We start from the raw sequence: 20264 nt of genomic DNA, 5'->3' as shown, positions 1-20264 counted from the left end.
TGTTACTACCTAGGTGGTAAAGTTTTCTTAGTCGCACATTTCAAAGCACTTGTAAGAGAGAAATTGAAGTTAACAGAGGGAGTCTTCTGGACTGTTCTTTTTTTTGTTTCATTTTATTTCCCTTGAGTCATTATGTGGCTTTCAAGATGACTTTTTAATATATCTACATTGACCGGTATGGTATATGGAGTTTATATTGCTAGTCACAGCATTCATATCTAGTATTAACTTATTAAGTTGAAATCACAAGAGAAGTAGAAAGCAGTATTTGTAAGCTACAGGAGTGTTTATTTCCATTAGAGATTTCATTTTAGAGCCAATTATTTAAAAGCGTAATAGTTTTCGTCTAATTTTAATTTTTTTCTTTGATTTGAATCCAGGGGTACTGGTTAAAGAACACATGTTTTTTTGGTGTGTGTGTGAGTGTTGAAACTTGACTAGTCTGGGAAGATGGACTATTTGTGTAGCAAATAGTTTTGTAGTAGCTAGAAATATTTACAGGCCTTTGTGTGCACATATGTAGCAGAAAGAGGTAAGGGTTAAAGAATTAGCTCTGAAATTTTCTTAAAAATTTTGGTGATAGAGAATGTAAAACTCCTCAGTCTGAATGACTGCATCAAAAGAGAGACCTCTGCAGCCTCTTGATCTGCTTTGGTGAAGAATTTATCTTCAGGGAAGTTCGTTTTCTTTGAGACCTGAGAAACAGTAAGATTCACTTCCCTAATAATTAATCCTTCTGTATTTCTTTAGAGGCCCAACCTATGTCTCTCAAATCCAGCAATGGCTTTTGGGGAGTCTAGAATTATCCCGTATAAAGTTTCATTAATGAAAAAAGTTACATGTAGAACAGAAAATATAAACGTACCTTTTTTGGAAGGGAATAAAACCATGCAGATTAACATCTGATTTTGAGCCACTCTGTCGTAGGAGGAGTATTTTCTTTGTTTACTCACCGCAGCAGCTGAGGTTGCGATATAAAGCAAAGTATGAACGGAAGGAACTTAAGTTCAGGAGAATCGTAGCCTGCTGGAAGTGTTAATAACAAAAACCGTTCTAGTTTTGGGAAGGCCCTGTGTGTTTTCTGTCTCAACAAAGTCCTCTTGCTGGCAGTAATGTCTCGTTTAAAATGATATCCTAGAAGCCCTTTCTTGCAAATAAAAACTTTGTGCCAGACCCTTTTGGTTTGGGACAGATTTGGAATTCTCTGTATATTAAGGTGAGTGGTAAAGGGTAATTGCAATTCTGGTGCCTCAGAACAGTGGACTAGGAGAGCAACAGAAAGTAGTTGCAAAAATAGTGTGTTGGAATTATCCAGGGAACTGAGGTTCTTGAGCAAAGTCACTGGGGCTAATACTTGCCTTGTTGAAGGTTATGGAAGCACCCACTGCATGACGAGAGAGAGAGAGAGACAGAGAGAGAGACAGAGAGAGAGAGAGAGCGCGCGCGCGCGCTTGAGGGAGGAAATCTAGACTTGAGCTTGTCCTTTCCCAAGTGATGGGGGTTGCATGCAATTTACATATTGTAAGGGAGGTAGGGCGGTTTTCATAGGTAGATTGAGTTTCTCTATTTTAAATTGTTTTTATTTGTTTGGAGTATAGATTAAGTTCCCTTCCTGGAAGGCTTTTGTTTCCAGGTTTTGCTGATTAGCTTTCCTTTTGTCAAAGGGGCTTTAGATATTTGTGTGTAGAAAGCTTTTGATTATTAACATTGTTTTGCGAAACTTCACAAAGCTGCATATAGGGACTAGTAACCAAACCATGTGCACGACTTAAACCGGCACGTCACCTATGCTTTATATATTTCTTCTATAAAAATGGACTACTAACAATTGTTCCTTAAGGAATTTATCAAACTGAGTATGTCTCAAGAACAGATGACTCTTCTTGGTTGGTGAACATGTTTGGTTGAAGGTGCTGATGAAAGAGGTTGAAAACCTGTTTTGCCCATATTTAATATCTGAATTTTTTTTTAATCTTTCAGTATTCTACCTTGTAAATACTGTTATTTGTATATACTGTAAATGATGACGTCGGTGGGCACGAACCGAGCCCGGGGAAACTGGGAACAACCTCAGAACCAAAACCAGACACAGCACAAGCAGCGGCCACAGGTAAAGAACCCAAGGGATCCATTGCCAGCATTGCTGATTGATACTGGTTCCCATCCAGTGCAGCATCATTCTCTGCTCTGGATTATCGGTTTGCATTTTTTATTTTGTTTTCTAGTCCTTGCCTCTCCTCTTTACTTAGGGCCTGATGACTGTTGTGGTAGGCCATGATGAGCATGCTTGCTTTTTGTTTTTTGATGCTGTATTATGAGACTTGGAGAGAAGGGGTCCTGTACTTTGTATCTCCAAGGTAGCATTTTCCTCAGACTAAATCTTAGGTTATCATCAGGCCAGATATAAGAGGGTGGCATTGGTCCTTGCAGAAACAGGAACGGGGTTTATACATGACTTTGCAAATATATTAATGTCAATTATTTAAGGCACGGATGTTTAAAAGAGGTGCTGTGATCCCACAATGGGAGCTTCTTTAACTGTGAACATTGGTGAAAAAGCTCCCTGCTTTTTTAGGGATTGTAGAGTGGAATGGTGACAGGTTCATTGTTTTTTTTTTGTCATTTTGCAGAGGTAAGCATCTTAACTGGTGTTAGCACTTTATTGGTCATTTGTAACAAGGAGAAGGAAATTGGGCTGAGAGGTGGGGTGGATTATTGACTACATAGGTCCCTCTTATTTCTCTAAACTATTGTCTCTTGATCATGCTTTCTTGAACTCATCTCCATTCTTAGGCCACTGCGGAACAGATTCGACTTGCACAGATGATTTCAGACCATAATGATGCTGACTTTGAGGAAAAGGTGAAACAAGTGAGTGTATTGCTAATTGCTGGCAGTGATGGAAAAAGACATCAGGATTAAAGCGTAGTTTAACATCATAGATGTCTGTTAGGGTACTTTTTCCTGCAGATATTAAAAGAATTATGACCTGAAACATAATAGGTTAAGCCAATAAATAAATGCTCTTGTTGTCTGATTTACCGTACTTCTTTGGACAGCTACCATGTTCGAAAAGGTTTTATCTTAATTTTCACTTCTTGTTTATTGGATGATTTTGTTGATGCCATTTTTATAGCAACTTTGAGCAGTTGTGGCATCTAGGAAATGTAGAAATTTATGGTATGCTGAAACCTGTGTGCTTCTGGGTTTGATCTCTACAAGCTCCTTTATTGTGTAAATACTTTTGACATCATCTGTAATCACAGGTGTTAATGTTTTGCTTATTGAGCTAGAATACCAAAATTCTGCATATTTTGCTTTTTTAAGTCTGGGGTTCTTTCGGATTCAGCTGGTGTCTTCTCTCTTCACCTGGCTTCCTTTTATGAAGAGTGCAAGTTCGTTCATGTTGCTGATTTTTTTCTCTTTCAGTTGATTGATATCACAGGCAAGAACCAGGATGAATGTGTCATTGCTTTACATGACTGCAATGGAGATGTCAACAGAGCCATCAATGTCCTACTGGAAGGAAACCCAGATACGGTAGAGTGTTAATAGAGCGTTCTGGAAAGTGGGTCCCTGGCTGAGAAGCTCAGAATATTCTAAAAATAGCAAGTGGAGTAACTCAACTTAAAGGAGAGTACCTTATTCTCCAAATGGAGCAGAGAACAGTCGAGGAGGTTGTTTTCTGCGGGTGGCAAGTACCGAAAATTTATGTACAATAAATAGAAAACAGATAAAATCCATCTCTTTAAAAATTTTTTTTATTATTAGGTTTGTTTATTTTGAGAGAGTGTGAGTGGGGGAAAGGCAGAGAGGGAGACAGAATCTGAAGCAGGCTCCAAGCATTAAGTGCAGAGCCCGATGTGGGGCCTGAACCCACGAGTGTGAGATCATGACCTGAGCTGAAGTCGGACGCTCAACTGAGTGAGCCACCCAGACACCCCAAAATCCATCTCTTTTAATTAGCCCAGAGTAAATTATTCATTCCAGGCTAGTGACTGTTTTCAAGACTGGGTTAGTCTGAATTAGAAATGGTATATAATAGCCTTCGTTACTAATCAGAGAACATTCTGCTCACCTGTTTTATTGCTGTTGAACAGAGTCACAAACTGGTAGATTCTGAATTGAAGACATTCTCATCAATATCACCTTTACATTTTACAGTACATTTTCGTCGCTTGAACTTATTTCTGTTGAGGTGGCAGAAAAAGAGTTAACGGCCTGTTGACCACCCTGGAGATGATAGGGGCTCCTATCATCTTGGAGGAGCGCTTGCCCTAGAATTTCACTTATTTCACCTCTTCTCTTTTCTACTTAATGAGATCCCTATAATTTTGTGTTTGTCTTATCATTGTCCCAAATTGTTAAGTCCTTTAAGAACAGGGATTCTGCCTTACTAACCTTTGGGGTGTTCCTGTGGTGCTTAGTAGAGAACTGTTTTGTTTCAATGAGCAGTGTATCATTTTGAACTAACTTTCATTTCCTTGGTCTTACTACATTGGGGATCTTTGGTTGGGATAGATACCCAGAGTTTATCTTTAGAGAGGTCAGGCTACTAGTTTTAGAGTATCACGTTAACTAAATGTTGGGGGTTTGTCATTTTCCTTGAGACAATAGGAAATAATAACGGAAAACCTTTTATTTATTTTGAGAGAGAGAGAGAGCATGTGCACGTGGGAGCAGGAAAGGGGCAGGAAGAGAGAGAAAATCCCAAGCAGATCCCACAAATCACAAGATCATGACCTGAGCCGAAATCAAGAGTCAGATGCTTAACTGACTGAGCCACCCAGGTGCCCCATTGGAAAACTTTTTGTAACCACTGAATTTAAATTTGTGGATTTTTCTCTTCAAAAATGTGGTATTAGGGTACCTGGCTGGCTTAGTCAGTAGAGCAGGCAACTCTTGATCTCGGAGCGTAGACTTTACTTTTAAAAAAAAAAAAAAAAAAGTGTGGTCTTAGATTTTACATTATTGACCTTATCTGAAGATGACTGCCTGGATAATCAGATAATAGAGTCTTTGGCTTATTTTGAGTTTACTTTAGAATAATTGTGGATAGGGGGTGGATGTAGGAGTACTTACGCCTTTTAAAAGTTTAGATTTTTTTTTATTTTTGAAGTTTATTTATTTTTGAGGGGAGAAAGAGAAAGTGCATGCATGAACAGGGGAAGGCAGAGAGAGAATCCTAAGCAGGCTCTTTGCTGTCAGTGCAAAGCCTGATGTGGGGCTCCATCTCACAAATTGTGAGATCATGACCTGAACCTAAATCACAAGTCTGACGGGGCACCTGGGTGGCTCAGTTGGTTAAGCATCCAACTTTGGCCCAAGTCACAATCTCACGGTTCAAGAGTTCAAGCCTTGCATTGGGCTCTGTGCTGACAGCTCAGCTCAGAGCCTGGAGCCTGCTTTGAATTGTGTCCGTCTCTCTCTCTGTCCCTCCCCTGCTCGCTCGCTCTCTCTCTCTCTCTCTCTCTTTTTTTTCAAAACTAAACATTTTAAAAATATTTAAAGGGTCTGATGCTTAACCAACTGAGCTGGATTTTTTAAAATTAATTAATTTGCAAAAGTCACGTTTTGTTTCACCTTTCACCGTCTTCTGCCTAGTGCTACAAATCTAACCTTCTGTGATGTCAAAAAGGAAAATAAACTGGAGAACATAGGCTTATGCCATAAATAAGTTGCTAATGAAACCAGTTGGGAGTAATATTTGCTGCCAGGGGGTGTTGGATGTATTTGGGTAGATGAGATCGTATCAGAAAACTGGCACCACCCTTGGGAAGATCATAGTAATTCCTTTTCCTTATAGAACCCAGGTAGTTCCAGCAGCTGGTGCATACCATAGAGAACGGAAAAGGGGACAGGTTTCTGAAACTTGACAGGTTTTGAGATAGACCAGCTGAAAAGTCTATAAGCTATTTTTTTTTTTTTTTTAAGTTTATTTGCTTTTTTGAGAGAGAGACCGAGTGCGAGTGGAGGAGGGGCAGAGAGAGAGGGAGACACAGAATCCGAAGCAGCCTCCAGGCTCCAGGCTATCAGCACAGAGCCTGATGCAGGGCTTGAACCCACGAACCATGAGATCATGACCTGAGCCGAGGTCGGATGCTCAACCAGCTGAGCCACCCAGATGCCCCTATAAGCTAACTATTTTGAATGTAGTTTCCAGGGTTCCTGCTGCAGATTTAATTATAATAGCGGCACTGTTACTTAAGAATTGATGCTACTGTGAGCATAAAATGACTCAGGAGTCGTAATGTGGAATAAGCTTGGACTGGAAGAGTAGGCAACAAGGAGCCACCGGGTCCTGGGTGGATAATTTTTTCAAAAACTATTAGTAAACTATTGTAGGCTCTTTAGAACGTGTGGGTATGATTTTGGTATAATTTTAAATGTAGTTTTTAGCTTAAGTTTTTTAAGCTGTAGTAAAAATGTTTAAGATGTATAATTTTAACCATTTTTAAGTATATAATTCTGTGCCATTAGGTACACTGACCATGTTATGCAGTCATTAGCTTTATGCATCTCTAGGACTTTGTCGTTTCCTAAAAAAAACCTGTATCTGTTACACAGTAACTCCCCCTTTCCCCATCTTCCCAGCTCCTAGTAACCTTTTCTATCCTGTCTCTATGAATTTGCCTATTCTAGGTACCTCATGTAAGTGGAATCATGCAATATTTGTCTCTCTGCGTCTTCTTACTTAGCATAGCGTTTGCAGAGTTTTTCCATATTGTGGCATGTGTCAGAAGTTCGCTCCTTTTTAATGCTGAAAAATATTTCATTAAATGTGTATACCACATTTTGTTTATTCATCCATCTATGGACACTTGGAATTGGCTGGAAGTAAGTTGTAGACGTCACAAGTCCTCTGCAGCATGCTTCCCTTAAAGAAGGATATTTTTCTGTATGACCATGTTATCAATCCTGGAAAAATTAATAGCCATTTTGTATTCTACTTGGTCCACATTCTTGGAAGTCTTTAGATATTAATTAGCCGTTGCGGAGCACTGGGTCATTGTTGTTTGAGTAAGATGGTAACCAGGATAGTAAAGATATGGTAGTCTTGGTGTTTGGGAATTTTTGTACATATTTTCTGCAAAAATAATTGTGAATCAAGGCGTGTGTGTTTATAAAATTCATTTTTTGAGGAATGAGGTTTTTTGCAGGACTTTTTAGCTTATTTTCCTTACCACGAATTTTCCCTTCTGCAGTCTGGAATGAATTATAGATTATTCTGCTTTGGGGAAAGTTTAATTGGGTTATATCACTTTAGGGAGTATAGGGAGAATACAGATGTAAAACCTGGAACAGAAGGCTCCCTGTAGTCCACTGTGTCCGGGCCAGGGCTATGCCTTCCTGGCTGTTACTTCGTCTTTAAAGCAAAGGAAATTGGTGCGTGTGTCAGGGAGTGGGGCTGGGGGATGGTGGTGAGGACTAGGTGTAGTTATTATTCTTCTAAATGCTGGGTTGTTTGATTAGAGAATGTGCCCAAGAGTCAAATGCTGTTGATTCATTCTGATTCAAAGTTAACCTTTAGAAACTTTTAGTTTCCTTTTCTCCTTTGACATGAATAAGACTGTGTATGAAAAAGTTAGGAGTCACTGAATCTGAAGGAAATTAATTTTTTCAGCCCAGGAAACACACTTGAAAGATGGGGACCAATAACTAGGCCTTTGACTGCTACGCCACGTGACTGCACCGGATCCAGATCTTGGCAATCCTTTTGGAAGCGATCCCTGCAGTCCATTAGCTATAAGCGCCTCCCCTATAAGAAGGACTTCAATTTTTCAGTGATAGGTATAGAATTTGTTTCGAGGTTCTGTCTGTACCCTCCATTTAAGCAGACATAAGTTAGTGGAAGTATCTTAGATTTGGATGATGAGAGGAGAATGGTTAACAGTTTCCCAGCTTTTATCTGTGGTTTCCCGATAGCAATCCATATTGATTAGATGTGAATGCTCTGCCCTTCTTTAGCATTCGTGGGAGATGGTCGGGAAGAAGAAGGGAGTCTCAGGACAGAAGGATGGTGGCCAAACGGAATCCAACGAGGAAGGCAAAGAAAATCGAGACCGTGACAGAGACTATAGTCGGCGACGTGGTGGGCCACCAAGACGGGGGAGAGGTGCCAGCCGTGGACGAGAGTGTATGCATGGGGCTTTAACAAAACCAGCTGTGGGTCAGTAATGTCTGGATTTCAGGGATGTCAGGGCCCTGGTAGGCTGGACCTAGTAACCATTATATCATCCTTCTGATTTTTTTCTTGCCACCATTTATTCTGAGACCTTCGTATCTCTTACATGTAGCGTTTTCTAGCTACAGCTACCAGTTTGGCATGAAATTACCTTGCAGTCATTTATAAAGTTGTCTGACTTCTAGCTCTCTGTTGTGGTTCATCACCTTTCCCCTGGTAACCATCATGTCCCATCCTTCCATCTCATTATCTCCTCTTGGTTTTGTCTCCCTACCACCATCTGTATGTGCCGCTTACATATTTACATAAATTCCATTGACTCTGTTTTGGCTATCTGTGTTTTTCATTTTAGTTCGGGGTCAGGAAAACGGATTAGATGGCACTAAGAGTGGAGGACCTTCTGGAAGAGGCACTGAACGAGGCAGAAGAGGACGTGGCAGAGGCAGAGGTGATCAGTTTCTTGGGGGGTCGGATATGGGGGGCAGGGTATTCTTATTCGTTCTGTAGGGGTCGTCTTTATTTGAAAACATTCACATGACATCTCATTACCTAAATTGTTGAGAAATCATGCAAATTCTAGAGATTGCTGAGTGAGCAGTGGGAAAGAAGGTAGGTGTCATTTATGTTAATGTATTTGCTTAAGGACCCAGAAGCTTGGTTAGCAAAGGAACAATCTGTCAATAGTAGTGATTGCCTACTGTGTTATATTAACTATACTACAGGGTGAAAGAAAGAACATCTAATAATATCAACCACTTATTATTCCAGAGTTGCCTCAATTGGCAAGGTACTTTTTATATCGACTTTTAAAATATTTCTCCCTTCCTCTCTTTGTGTCTTTTTTTCCTTTAAGGTGGCTCTGGTAGACGGGGAGGAAGGTTTTCTGCTCAAGGAATGGGGTAAGTTTCATTGATTTGATGTCACAGTCTTTAAATTTTTTCCCCCTAATCGTTAACATAATATCCTAGAGCGGCTAGTGTCCTGATACTCTGAGGATAATGTGCAGCCTTAACCAAAATGTGATCAGAAAGATTTCTAGACCACTTAATCAGATGAGTGTGTAGATGTAGTGCTGGAGATAAGCATTTACTACTTGGATCACCTCTAGCTCATAACTTCATTTGAATGCATGTATCTGCTGTTTTCCAAAATTCAGTGTGGATTTTATTATGATTATAGGTGTCCTAACCCAAAATAGGTAGTAGACATAAATTGAGATTATTCCACGGGATTGTTCATTTTTGCTGGTGCTGCTTGGAGGTCACAGACTCTTTTAAGCTATTTTTCCCCACACCCTCAGAACCTTTAACCCAGCTGATTATGCAGAACCGGCCAATACCGATGACAACTATGGCAATAATAGCGGGAATACGTGGAACAACACTGGCCACTTCGAACCAGATGATGGGACGAGTGAGTGACTGCTTATTGTTTCTGGTCTTTAAAAACCTAAGGAAATAACTATTTTGAGGTTATGGTCATATAAAAAGTGGAGGAATAGTTTTTGGTGCAGAGATAAGGGAGGAAGGGATGGCGATCGAAATACTGTGTGTTCTCCTTGCTGACTGTGTGCCTGTGGGCACTTTACACGTGCTGGTTCTCTTGGTCTTCATCACTCACCTGTGAAATTGACACTGTTCGTCATCTCCACATGCCAAACCTTACACTCAAAGGGTGGTCATGAAATTTGCTAGTATTTGAACTCAGAATTGTTTGACCCTAAGAGCCCATGCTCTTTCTGTTACACCGTGTGGCTGCCATTAGCTCCAGGTGTGTTTCCTAGTGTTTCTGTTAGGGTTTATAGCTTTGCCTTTTGAAAAAGTATTCTTAATTAATTAATTAGTTAATTATGTCACCACTTGTAGAGATGAACAAGGCCCAGAATCAAAGCCCACTGTCAGTTTGTTTTCTGACACTGAGATAATATCTTTTTTACCTTCATTTTTGGAAAATCTCAGTATCTGGGCAAGAAGGAAGCTGCAGCTTTCTAGCTGTTTATTGAATAGTTTTCTGGGTGTGGAAGAATATTATGGGATTTGAATAAGGTTGCTTTTTTGGTTAGCTGACTTTTGGTGTTTGTGTCTGAGTAGGCTATACATATTTAAGGGTATGTTAGGCTTGTGGGACAGACAACCCACAATGTGTTTGGGAGTGAAAGATACTTTTACCCCTTTAAGTAAGGACAGCCCCTGGGCTGCGGAGTATTGTATTGTATTCTTACGAGATCCCCTGCTTCTTTGTGTCTTTGTGGCTGAGCCAGCACAGGAAGAACTTGAGACTTTTTTCCCTTATAAAGGGGGGAATGAGTTAATAGTAGAGTGTGAATTCAGCTTTTTAACCCCTTATCTATTTATTTGCTTTGCCCCTTTTCAAAGATCATTGATGTTTCTCTCTCTCTTTAGGAGGGTCTCTGGCACAAACAGTTCATCGATTGCCCACAAGACGTTATACCTCAGATCCTGAATGTTATGTGTTTTTAATTTACCAGCTATTTTACAAATTTGTTTTAAATACAGTTATCCCATTGATGGAGGCTGAAGTTGAGTTATTGACAAGATGGAAATCTGTTTTAATTCCCGGACCATTTGGCTATGAACTGTCTTTTTGTTATTTTAGGAAGTATAACGCCGCTCTTGATGGCTTGTAGAGGCAGTGTGGTAGCAGTCTGAATACCAGAAGTGACTGCTTTTGAGCACTAGTTTTTGGGTATTTGGCTTTTTTCTCATTGGCAGAAAAGATAGTAGACATTAAGGGATTTGTTTTCAGTTGTGGATAGAAAATCAGGCATGGAGTCCCAGTCCTAGATTGCAAGCCTTAGCTGTTTTCAGCAAGGATCTGGTTTGGAAAGCAAGGAAGGATGAGGTGTGTGTTTATTTATACTGAGGAGAGAATAGCAGATTTGGGAGGTTAGAATCCGAAATCGGATTTGTGGCTGAATGAAAAGCTGTGTGATGCTGATCTCGTCTTGTGCGTGTGAACGTGTTGGGTGTAGCTTCATGCGTTCCTGCTGTTGTTAATTTCACAATATGAAGTGACATTCATGCATGATCTCTTTTTGTGTTTTCATGATAGCAAACTTCAAATTCCCTTTTTTATTTAAAAAGAAATTGAAACCTACCCTTAAAATATCCACAGGTACAGTGGGAATTGTTTTGGGGCAAATGTTCTCATTCAGAAGCAAAATTTCATTGCTTGTGTTTTTTTTTCTTTTTTGTTTCAGGACTTGATTTCTGTGGGGTTGAGGGGTCAAATTATCCCCGAAAATTTGAGACTGCTCCTGGTATGATACATCCAGGTGCCTAACTGCCCCAGATATTTTTATAGATTTTTATGAATTGGAATATCTGTGGATATGTCATTTTTCTGTTTCCCTGCTTTTTTTTTTTTTCTTTTTCTGCCTTTTTTTCTCATATTCTGTGCCTGTTTTTTCTTAAAAATTTTTGATCATTTAATGACTATTTAACATTTACATTGACTGCTTTCTGCTGACAGAATGGAAACCCTTACCTATCACTCAGAGCCTTAGCACTCCTACTGTTCTTTCGTGCCTTTTCAGTACAGCCTTCTTGGCCATGACTGTGCATCTTGTCTTGGATCAAGTAGGCATCCTCATTCTTCCTTTGCGTCTTAGACTAGTCACGAGAGTGCAGGAGAACATTGCTGCCTTGACAGAGAGCCCATCAATAGGAGATAACTTCTCAGGTCACTTCCAACTCCAGGATTATGTATATGTGTTAACCCAGATCTTGGGTTCCATTTATCCAAGGCAGGTTGGATGCCAATGGAGAGGAAGAGTAGTGTCACCAAAGAGGGAGAGAAGAATGTGGTTTGTAATTTGTCTGAACTGAAATTGGACTTTAGTGTGATTTGGAGAACGTTGCCATTATTAAGTGGTTCGGAATTTCCCTTGTGTGGTTATAAGTGGTCCTGGAAGAAGCATTATAATGACTATCTTTTTCTTTATGGAATAGGGTTCTAAAGATTTTATTTTTAAGAAATCTCCACACCCAATGTAGGGCTTTGAACTCACAATCCGGAGATGAGGAATCTCATGTTGTACTGACTGAGCCTACCAGGGGCCCCTAGAAGAATTTCATATGGGAATATAGGTATTAGAATATTTCTCTTCGGTGACAGTGAATATCTGAATGCCAGATTTTCATTCTTTTTTTCTTAAAATTTTTTAATGTTTATTTCTGAGAGAGGGAGAGTGTGCATGAGCAAGTGGGGGAGGGGCCGAAAGAGGGAGACAGAACCTGAAACAGGCTCCAGGCTCCGAGCCATCAGCACAGAGCCCGATGAGGGGCTCAAACTTGTGAACTGCGAGATCATGACCTGAGCCGAAATCGGACTCCCAACCCACTGAGGCACCCAGGAGCCCCAGACTGTAATTCTTAAAAGAAGTTTTCTCCATTTGGAGAGAAGGCTTGAAGAATTGATCAACGTGTACTGTTGTTTTAGAGAAGAAAATAAGGAGTGTTCTTGTTCTTTGCAGTAGTCAGGTGTTACTTCTTACTGTGGTCTTTCAGTTGAAGGGAAGAATCCTGCTTCTCGTAGAACAGTTTCCTTTCCTGAGGATATATGTACACGTGAAGCAAAACAAGGGAAGTGTGGAAGGTGGTTTTACTGCTGATGGAACTTTCCTATAGAAACCATCCTGACTTTGTTATGACCAACACGGGGCAAGTATACGACTGCGTTGTCTGCGCTGTGCCCTTGGCAGGTTAGAGGTCACGTTCTGTAGGATTAGGACCGGGATAATAACAGACATGTTTGCTTTTTCAGTTTTGTCCAATGTCTTCTGAAAAGGCGTGGAAAAGAACAGACCCATGAGGGTTTCTTACGGTTTGACCAGTGAGGTCGATACACTTGACTTCTGCTGAGTGTGCATTTTTACATTGAGTTCTGGTAGCAGGTAGTTGTCAGTGCCCGCAGTTTGGAAGCCTGCCTTCCGCTGCCCTTCCACTGCCACGTGGCAGCCATTCGCGTTCCCCCCGTCACCGCCACTCTCTCTCTGCCCGTCGTGCTGTCTCCTACCGGGTGAGAAGGCGTAGTGTACGTTCTGGTGTAAATTGGCTGCTGCTGTCACTTGAGTTGGCCACTAAGGCAGAGGGCTTGAGGGGTCTTAAGAGGTTGCCTGGAGCATTGGGCCTGTTGCCCCTCGCTCCCCCACTCCCCACTGTCTCTGCCGTTAAAGCTGTGTAACAAAGCCTGGAAGTAGGTGTGAAGTCATAATCTTATGAAAAACCCTGGTCTTCTGACGTATCCCTTTCTAAATAGTCTTTTCCTGCCCCCTGGAACCTAGGAATCTCTTCTGATTGCTAAAATCTGGTTACTCTTCCGGCTGCCGGAACTATTAATATGTTAGTGTTTTTGCACGTGCTGTGTACTGGCACTTAAGTTACTTCACTGTTTCTCCTTTGTTGCCAGGTGCGTGGAGGACCGCGGCAGAGGAGTGGGGGACTGAGGACTGGAATGAAGACGTAGGTATTCCCGGGTCACTCCTCACTAGTGCTTTCTGTCCCTTAGTGGTGTTTAGGGATAGAAAATGGGTATATTTCTACCCCTTCAGAATTCACCCTTAAGATTCTGACCCAAAACTTTTACATCCAAAATAGTGTTCTGAGCCAGAACATTTCACATATGTTATATGAAGGAGACTGGGCATGAACAGGACTCTATGGAACCAGACTATGGAAAGGGCAAGTGCACCTGTGTAAGTCCAGTATCTGATTGTCGGATTTGTCCCAGCAAGAGATGGTGGTTGGGGAGAGCACCAGGAATGGAGTTAGGCAGGTAGCGCCTTGAGTAACAGCTGCTGGTGGCCCATGACTTCTTTTGAGCCAGTTCGGCTATTTAGTTCCTATTCGGGCACTGGTGTTTGGTCCCGTGATTGGCTGAGAGGTGGGTGCGAAGTGAGGGAGTACCGCGTCCTCGAATCCACAATCTGGTTGGTTCTGAAGCCCAGCTTCATAGTTGAGATGAAAGTATAGATCTTCCAGCGTGACTTAACGTGGACAGCTCAGTCATGGGTGTCACAGAGGTGGCACATAAGCCGGCACTCTGAGCTTACTGGAGTAGCACTTGAGTAAAAGAATTCTGCTCGTTCTTGGTCACAGTCAGGATTTTGTTGTGAATTGTAGTTTTCAGTGATCGTGGATTAAATCCTGTTTTAACATTTTTTCAGTCTGCTTTCTATACTCGTATACATTTAGGCAAGGCAGCTTTTATGGTGACATGGTGACCAAACTTTGGGTTTGCCAGACCTGAGTGTTTGAAATTTCAGATGCATCAGCATTAGAGGATGATTTCTTTTCTGTTGTAACTGAGCTAGACTGCCTCGTGAATACTTTCTAGGATTTGGTTTGGTCTGTTTAAGCAACTTTCAGAGAATGATATATTTGGGGAAGTGGATTCCCTGTTTTTGGAGAAGAGATTTTAGTCAAAAAGTGAAAACAAAACCAAAGCAAGTTTTGAATGGTGGAATGAGTTATTCCCTACAATTGTTTACCTAATTTTAGGGTCTTAGAATGCAAAGGGTAGGTGTGATAAAGTCACTATTAAGGCAGAAATTGCATATAGTTGAAATCATCCCTACAGAGACCCTAATTCACCAGCACTTGGGTCCTTACTGCTCAAAAGCCAGGAATTAATTTCTTTCATTTTGTCTTTGTCTTGGCTGTAACCTTTCTTTCTTTGAGAGGAGCAGTGGAAGATAAAGTTTGGTTTGGGTAAGGGTGTGAGTTGGGAACTCTAATGGGAAAGTATAAAAGGTTTTCTCTCTTTTTTTGTAGCATGTGTATTCAGCTGTCTGTAAGTTCAGCGTGCATATCGTGTGACTCCCATTGTATTTCGTAGGGTTTCTTGATTTTACACTCTTTTGATAAAGTCATACCTAGAAGGGTAATGGAGGTCAGTCCACGTAGGTTCCTCTGGCTGGGCGGCTTTCTTTTCCGAGCGTTTTCCCTTTGCCTTGCTGTTAAGTTCCCCTTGCCTGAGCCAGGTTTCTGACTGTAGTCCACTTAACACCAGAAGTGACTAATCCTTCTGTTTTCCAGCTTTCTGAGACCAAGATCTTCACTGCCTCTAATGTGTCTTCGGTGCCTCTGCCTGCGGAGAATGTGACAATCACTGCTGGTCAGAGGCAAGTGTGTGGTAAAGTTCAGTGTCCGTCCCCAAATGGGGCTGGTGAGAAGGGGCTGTAAGGAAGAGCAGCAGTGGGCCTTCCCGAGCTCCCATGGTGCTGGCAGTAACGGGAAGCAAGCATGTGAGGCTGATCGGCTTCTAAGAGTTGGTCTACTGAACGGGAGTCCGTTGTTTACAATTTTAAAGATGATTCTTTCCAGAATAGCCCCTTTAACTACATAGGTCAACCTGAATTAAAACTTAGCACGGTTGAGCTTGTCCAGTAGTAAGGTAAAGTTAAACGTGGAAATGTTTTCATTTATTTCAGTTTGCAGAACTGTTCAGTAGCTGCTTCTCTTGCTTTATAATAATCTTTGTCTGCTAAGCCTGCTGAGTAAAATGGTCATTTTTCCCCTAGGATCTGGCTAATGAATTTTCTAGAACTTGAACCTTAGTTATTGGGGTTAGTAGAGGGAGGTGCACTTACTAGGAATATTTTTATGCCCAGAAAGCCTCTTGGATTATTTCTAGACCTGGGTATGATAGCCGTCAACTCAGAAGCCTGAAGCATGCTAGGAATAGGACATTAGGGACATCAGAGGCGATGTGTGTTGTTTTTCTGACACCAGTATCTCATTTTACTGACATCAGTCCTTCAATTCTCTGAACACCAACAAGGTATTTAGTAATTCGGTTCAGTTCTGCCACTTGCCAGAGTTAGCACAGACCCTGACTGATGCCTCCATCCCAGAAGACTGCCCTTGCTTCCGAGGTGCGAGGTCCACTGCAGACGAGTGCCCAGGCTGCCCACACACCCTTCTGCCTGGCTGACTGCAGATTTGGGGATTCTCAAAGCCTACCCCACCCCTCATCCTCTGCTTAGGTTCAGAAATCTGCTAGAATGACTCGGAACTCAGGGAAGAGCTACTTGCCATAACCGGTTTGTTATAACCAGTACTCAGGTACAGTGGCCAGTTGGAAGAGATGCACACGCAGGGCAGGGGGTGGGGTGCCTTCCCAGTACGTTCATCAACATTCAGTGCATCCACTAACCCAGAAGCTCACTGAATCTCCCTGTTCTAGAGTGTTAGAAAGTTAGAAAGTTGCATTACTTAGATGGGCCTGATTGACTAAGCCATTGGCTGTCGAAGGCAGTCTCCAAGCTCGTTCTGATTCTAGAAGTGGGTCAAGAGAGAGCGCTGGGGCTGAGAGTTCTAACCCTCTAATCCCATTGCTGGTATTCCTGGTGGCAGCCCACTTCCTGCGGCTCTGGGGGGGTGGGGCTCCCACCCTGAGTAACCTCGTTAGCATGGACTTTGGTTGAAAGAGGCTCATTACGAACAGCAAGAGACACTTAGGAAATTCTAAGGGTTTTAGGAGCCCTGTGCTGAGAACTAGAGGCAAAGCGGAACTATACGTGTGCTCCTTAGACCACAGGTGACTTGGGAAGTTCTATGGAAGTTGGGAGGTCAATTCCAAAGATACTTGAAGGTGCCGGTGCTCTGGCAAGTTTTTGTGTATTAGGTATTGGTAATGGCAGGTATTCGTTATTAAAATATTCGTTAAAAATTTTGTAAATTTTGGCCCAAATGTGAAGCTGTTGCATTAAAACTAACATTTGCTATTCCATGAAATTAATTTAACTAAATTGGAATATTTAACGTTATTATGGTTGACAGTGCCATTAGAACACAGCTAGATCCTGTAGTGGTTCTTACACATCATTTATTTTGGTCAATTAAGCATTTCTGGTCTCTGTGTTTTTGATGAGTGACTTTATTTTGATCTGACCATACTCTGGGAGTTGGGAATGCTAGAATGTTCTGTCATTATTCATGAGTATGTTCTGTCTCTCCACTAGAATCGACCTTGCTGTTCTGTTGGGGAAGACACCATCTTCAATGGAGAATGATTCCTCTAATCTGGATCCGTCTCAGGCTCCTTCTCTTGCGCAGCCTCTGGTGTTCAGTAATTCAAAGCAGAGCGCCATAACACAGCCTGCTTCAGGAAACTCATTCTCTCATCACAGTATGGTAAGTAGGAGACCCAGTGCCCTTTAACTCCAGCACGTACGTGGAGTACTGCCTTCCGGTGACAGGTTTGGGGTGGGGTAAAACATCCCCTTTAAGTAGCCTTAAGTAGCCCCCACTAAGTAGCCTTGGTGGTAGGGACACAGAGTTGGGTAGTAGGGTGCTGTGCAGTAGGAGGACTTAGTTTTGGACAGACTGAATCTTCCTCTAAAAGTGAGTCCGTATCACTTACCAGACACTCACTGTGCCAAGTGTTAATTAATAACATTGCTGTTGAAGAGGGAAAAAAAATGACATCAAATTTTAATCCTTTTTCAATTCTAGTTAAACTTTGATGGGAAGTGGTAGCACTTCCCTATTTCTCGATAGCAGAATTGCCATATCAATCTGTTTAAACCAGATGTTTCTGGACTCGGCTTCCAAAAACTTGGGGTTTTCCTGAATGTTTCTGCTTACTAGCTGCCCCTCCCCTTCTCTGTAGGTGGGGATGAGAGCACTTGCTCTGCCTGCCATACAGGGCTGTGGGAACATGAAATAAGATTGTGGATCAGGCCACACAAATGTGGGAGCAGCAGTGGTACTGGTTATTAACACCTAGAGTACTTCAGGCATGGGAATTGTTGACTCAGTTAAGAAATTCGAGGTCGTTAACTATAGCAGAGGAATCATTTAAGGGTAAACAGTGATGCAAGGACCAGTGTTTTTTTTAACAAATCATAAGAAAAACTTTCTCTTTTTTTCTTTTTGCATATAATTTTATTTTTCCAGTAGTAGGATTATAACGATTACTTCATTTTTATTATTTTTTAATGTTTGTTTATTTTGAGAGAAAGTGCACACGAGTGTGCAGGGAGGAGCAGAGAGAGAGGGAGACTCCAAGCAGGCTCCCCACTGTCATCGCAGAGCTCAGTGTTGGGCTCGATCCCATGACTTTGAGATCACAACCTGAGCTGCTATCAAGAGTCAGATGCTTGGGCGCCTAGGTGGCTCGCTCAGTTGAGCGTCCCAACTCTTGGTTTTGGCTCAGGTCCTGATTGCAGTGTCGTGGGATCAAGCCTCATGTCAGGCTCTGTGCTGAGCATGGAGCCTGCTTAAGATTCTTTCTCCCTCTGCCCCTCTCCCCTGCTTGTGTTTTTTCTCTCTCAAAAAAAAAAAAAAGAAAGAAAGAAACATTAGAGAACCAATTTTCCCTAAAATGTAATAGATGTAAGACAAAATTTTAATATAAATAACATAGGAGCTCCCTATACACGGACATTACATAATTGCTGTATCTTTAAAGCTTTGCACTTGTAGAATATCTGATGATCGTTACCATGTGGGATCATCTCCCTGCCATAGTCCTATACTTTTAACTCAACTTCGGGTGTTTGTGTTTTTGTTCGTATAATTTTGTGACATAGACTGAAGTGGGAAAAATGTCTTCCCTTGAGTTGGACTGATTGGTTTCGTTTAAGAGAGCGCTGCTCATTGATGGTGATGAGGAAGGATATGGTTGAATAAGAACCTAAGGGAAACTAGATCGAATCTCCCTGAAGATGTTTTGGAGTAGTCAAGGCCATGTGGTTCATCTGCTGGACTAGGCTGGCGGTCTTACCTAGCAGTAGGGAGTAGGGGAAATCCCCCAAAAGCATAAGAGTAAATTTTGTTTTCTTATTCGTGATTGTCCTATAGAACTTGGATACACACAGAGAAAATGAATCATACGGACTCATTATTTGATTGTGTGGTGCAGAGATGTTGACAGGCCCTTAGCTTTCTTTTCTGTGTCTTGAAGTGAGGCTCCAGTTAGCTCTCCTTGTTACTTTTGAGCTGTTTAGTGGAAGGGGCAAAATGAGCCTTAATGGCTGAACTGAAATTTCGTATTAGCCTTCATATTAATTTAGTAATCAAGTACTGCTTGGAGCGCCTGGGCAGTTAAGTGTCCGACTGCAGCTTAGGTCATGACCTCACAGTTCGTGGGTTTGAGCCCCCCACGTTGGGCTCTGTGCTGACAGCTCGGACCCTGGAGCCTGGTTTGGATTCTGTGTCTCCCTCTCTCTCTGCCCCTACCCCATTCACACTCTGTCTCTCTCTCAAAAATAAACAAACATTAAAAAACAGTTTAAAAAAATAATCAAATACTGGTTGATGTAAGCCTTTTTATTTATTTACTTATTTTTGAGAGTGTGCGTGTGCAAGTGAGTGAGGGGCAGAGGGAGAAAGAGAGAAGCAGGGCTCACCCGAAGTAGGGTTTGTGTTTGCCCGAAGTGGGGCTCTTGCTCACCCGACATAGGGCTCGAACTCATGAACCGTGAGATCATGACCTGAGCTGAGGTCAGATGCTTAACAACTGAGCCACCTAGATGCCTGATGTAAACCTTTAAAAGGAAAAACATTCCGGGGTGCCTGGGTAGCTCAATTGGTTGTGTCCGACTTTTGATTTGGGCTCAGGTCATGTTGTGAGATCGAGCCTTACACTGGGCTCCGTGCTGAGTGTGGAGCCTGCTTGGGATTCTCTCTCCCTCTCCCTTTCCCCTGCTGCTCTCTCAAAATAAATAAGCATTTGAAAAAAACACTTACAAAAAAATAAAAAAAAATTTTTAAAGGAGAAAAATTCCACCAGTCATTAGATCTTTATACCTGAGGAGGGAGGAAGTAATGGTGTAAATTTTAATGATGCTTATTATGTACCATACACATATTAAATGCTTTAATACATTATTTCATCCCCCTACAGCTTTATGCGATACTATTTTCATTTGCTTTCAGGTGAGGAAAATGACGTACAGAGAAATCACAAATAGGTTTTTCCACACTTACATAGCCAGGATTTGGACCTAGGCAGTCTGACTCCAGAGACTGTGCTCTAATGGACTAGACTGTGTACTCAGTCTGGTGATATTCTTTACTTGTCGGGTCTCTCCTGGCTCCCCCTGTGTCTG

The 20264-nt window shown here is 41.7% G+C and overlaps 1 protein-coding gene across 21 annotated transcripts in view; it reads left to right on the top strand.

Moving 5' to 3' along the window:
* UBAP2L (ubiquitin associated protein 2 like) overlaps positions 1–20264 on the top strand; it is a 39631-nt gene that overhangs the window by 2136 nt on the left and 17231 nt on the right. For 10 of the 21 annotated variants that reach the window (XM_042976819.1, XM_042976818.1, XM_042976815.1 and 7 more), the window contains exons 2-11: positions 1981–2110; positions 2794–2871; positions 3430–3540; positions 7969–8137; positions 8538–8633; positions 9039–9084; positions 9486–9598; positions 13616–13668; positions 15244–15329; positions 17172–17343. In XM_042976819.1, the coding sequence (XP_042832753.1) occupies positions 2021–2110; positions 2794–2871; positions 3430–3540; positions 7969–8137; positions 8538–8633; positions 9039–9084; positions 9486–9598; positions 13616–13668; positions 15244–15329; positions 17172–17343 (1014 nt within the window). In that variant the 5' untranslated portion in view covers positions 1981–2020. Of the gene's footprint in view, positions 1–1980; positions 2111–2793; positions 2872–3429; positions 3541–7968; positions 8171–8537; positions 8634–9038; positions 9085–9485; positions 9599–13615; positions 13669–15243; positions 15330–17171; positions 17344–20264 lie in introns of those variants that run through there. The other 11 variants (XM_042976817.1, XM_042976816.1, XM_042976811.1 and 8 more) reach the window with 2 other exon arrangements.

Source organism: Panthera tigris, chromosome F3, assembly GCF_018350195.1.
Source record: "Panthera tigris isolate Pti1 chromosome F3, P.tigris_Pti1_mat1.1, whole genome shotgun sequence".
Taxonomy (NCBI): domain Eukaryota; kingdom Metazoa; phylum Chordata; class Mammalia; order Carnivora; family Felidae; genus Panthera; species Panthera tigris.
This window is presented reverse-complemented; position numbering and strand designations above follow the sequence as displayed.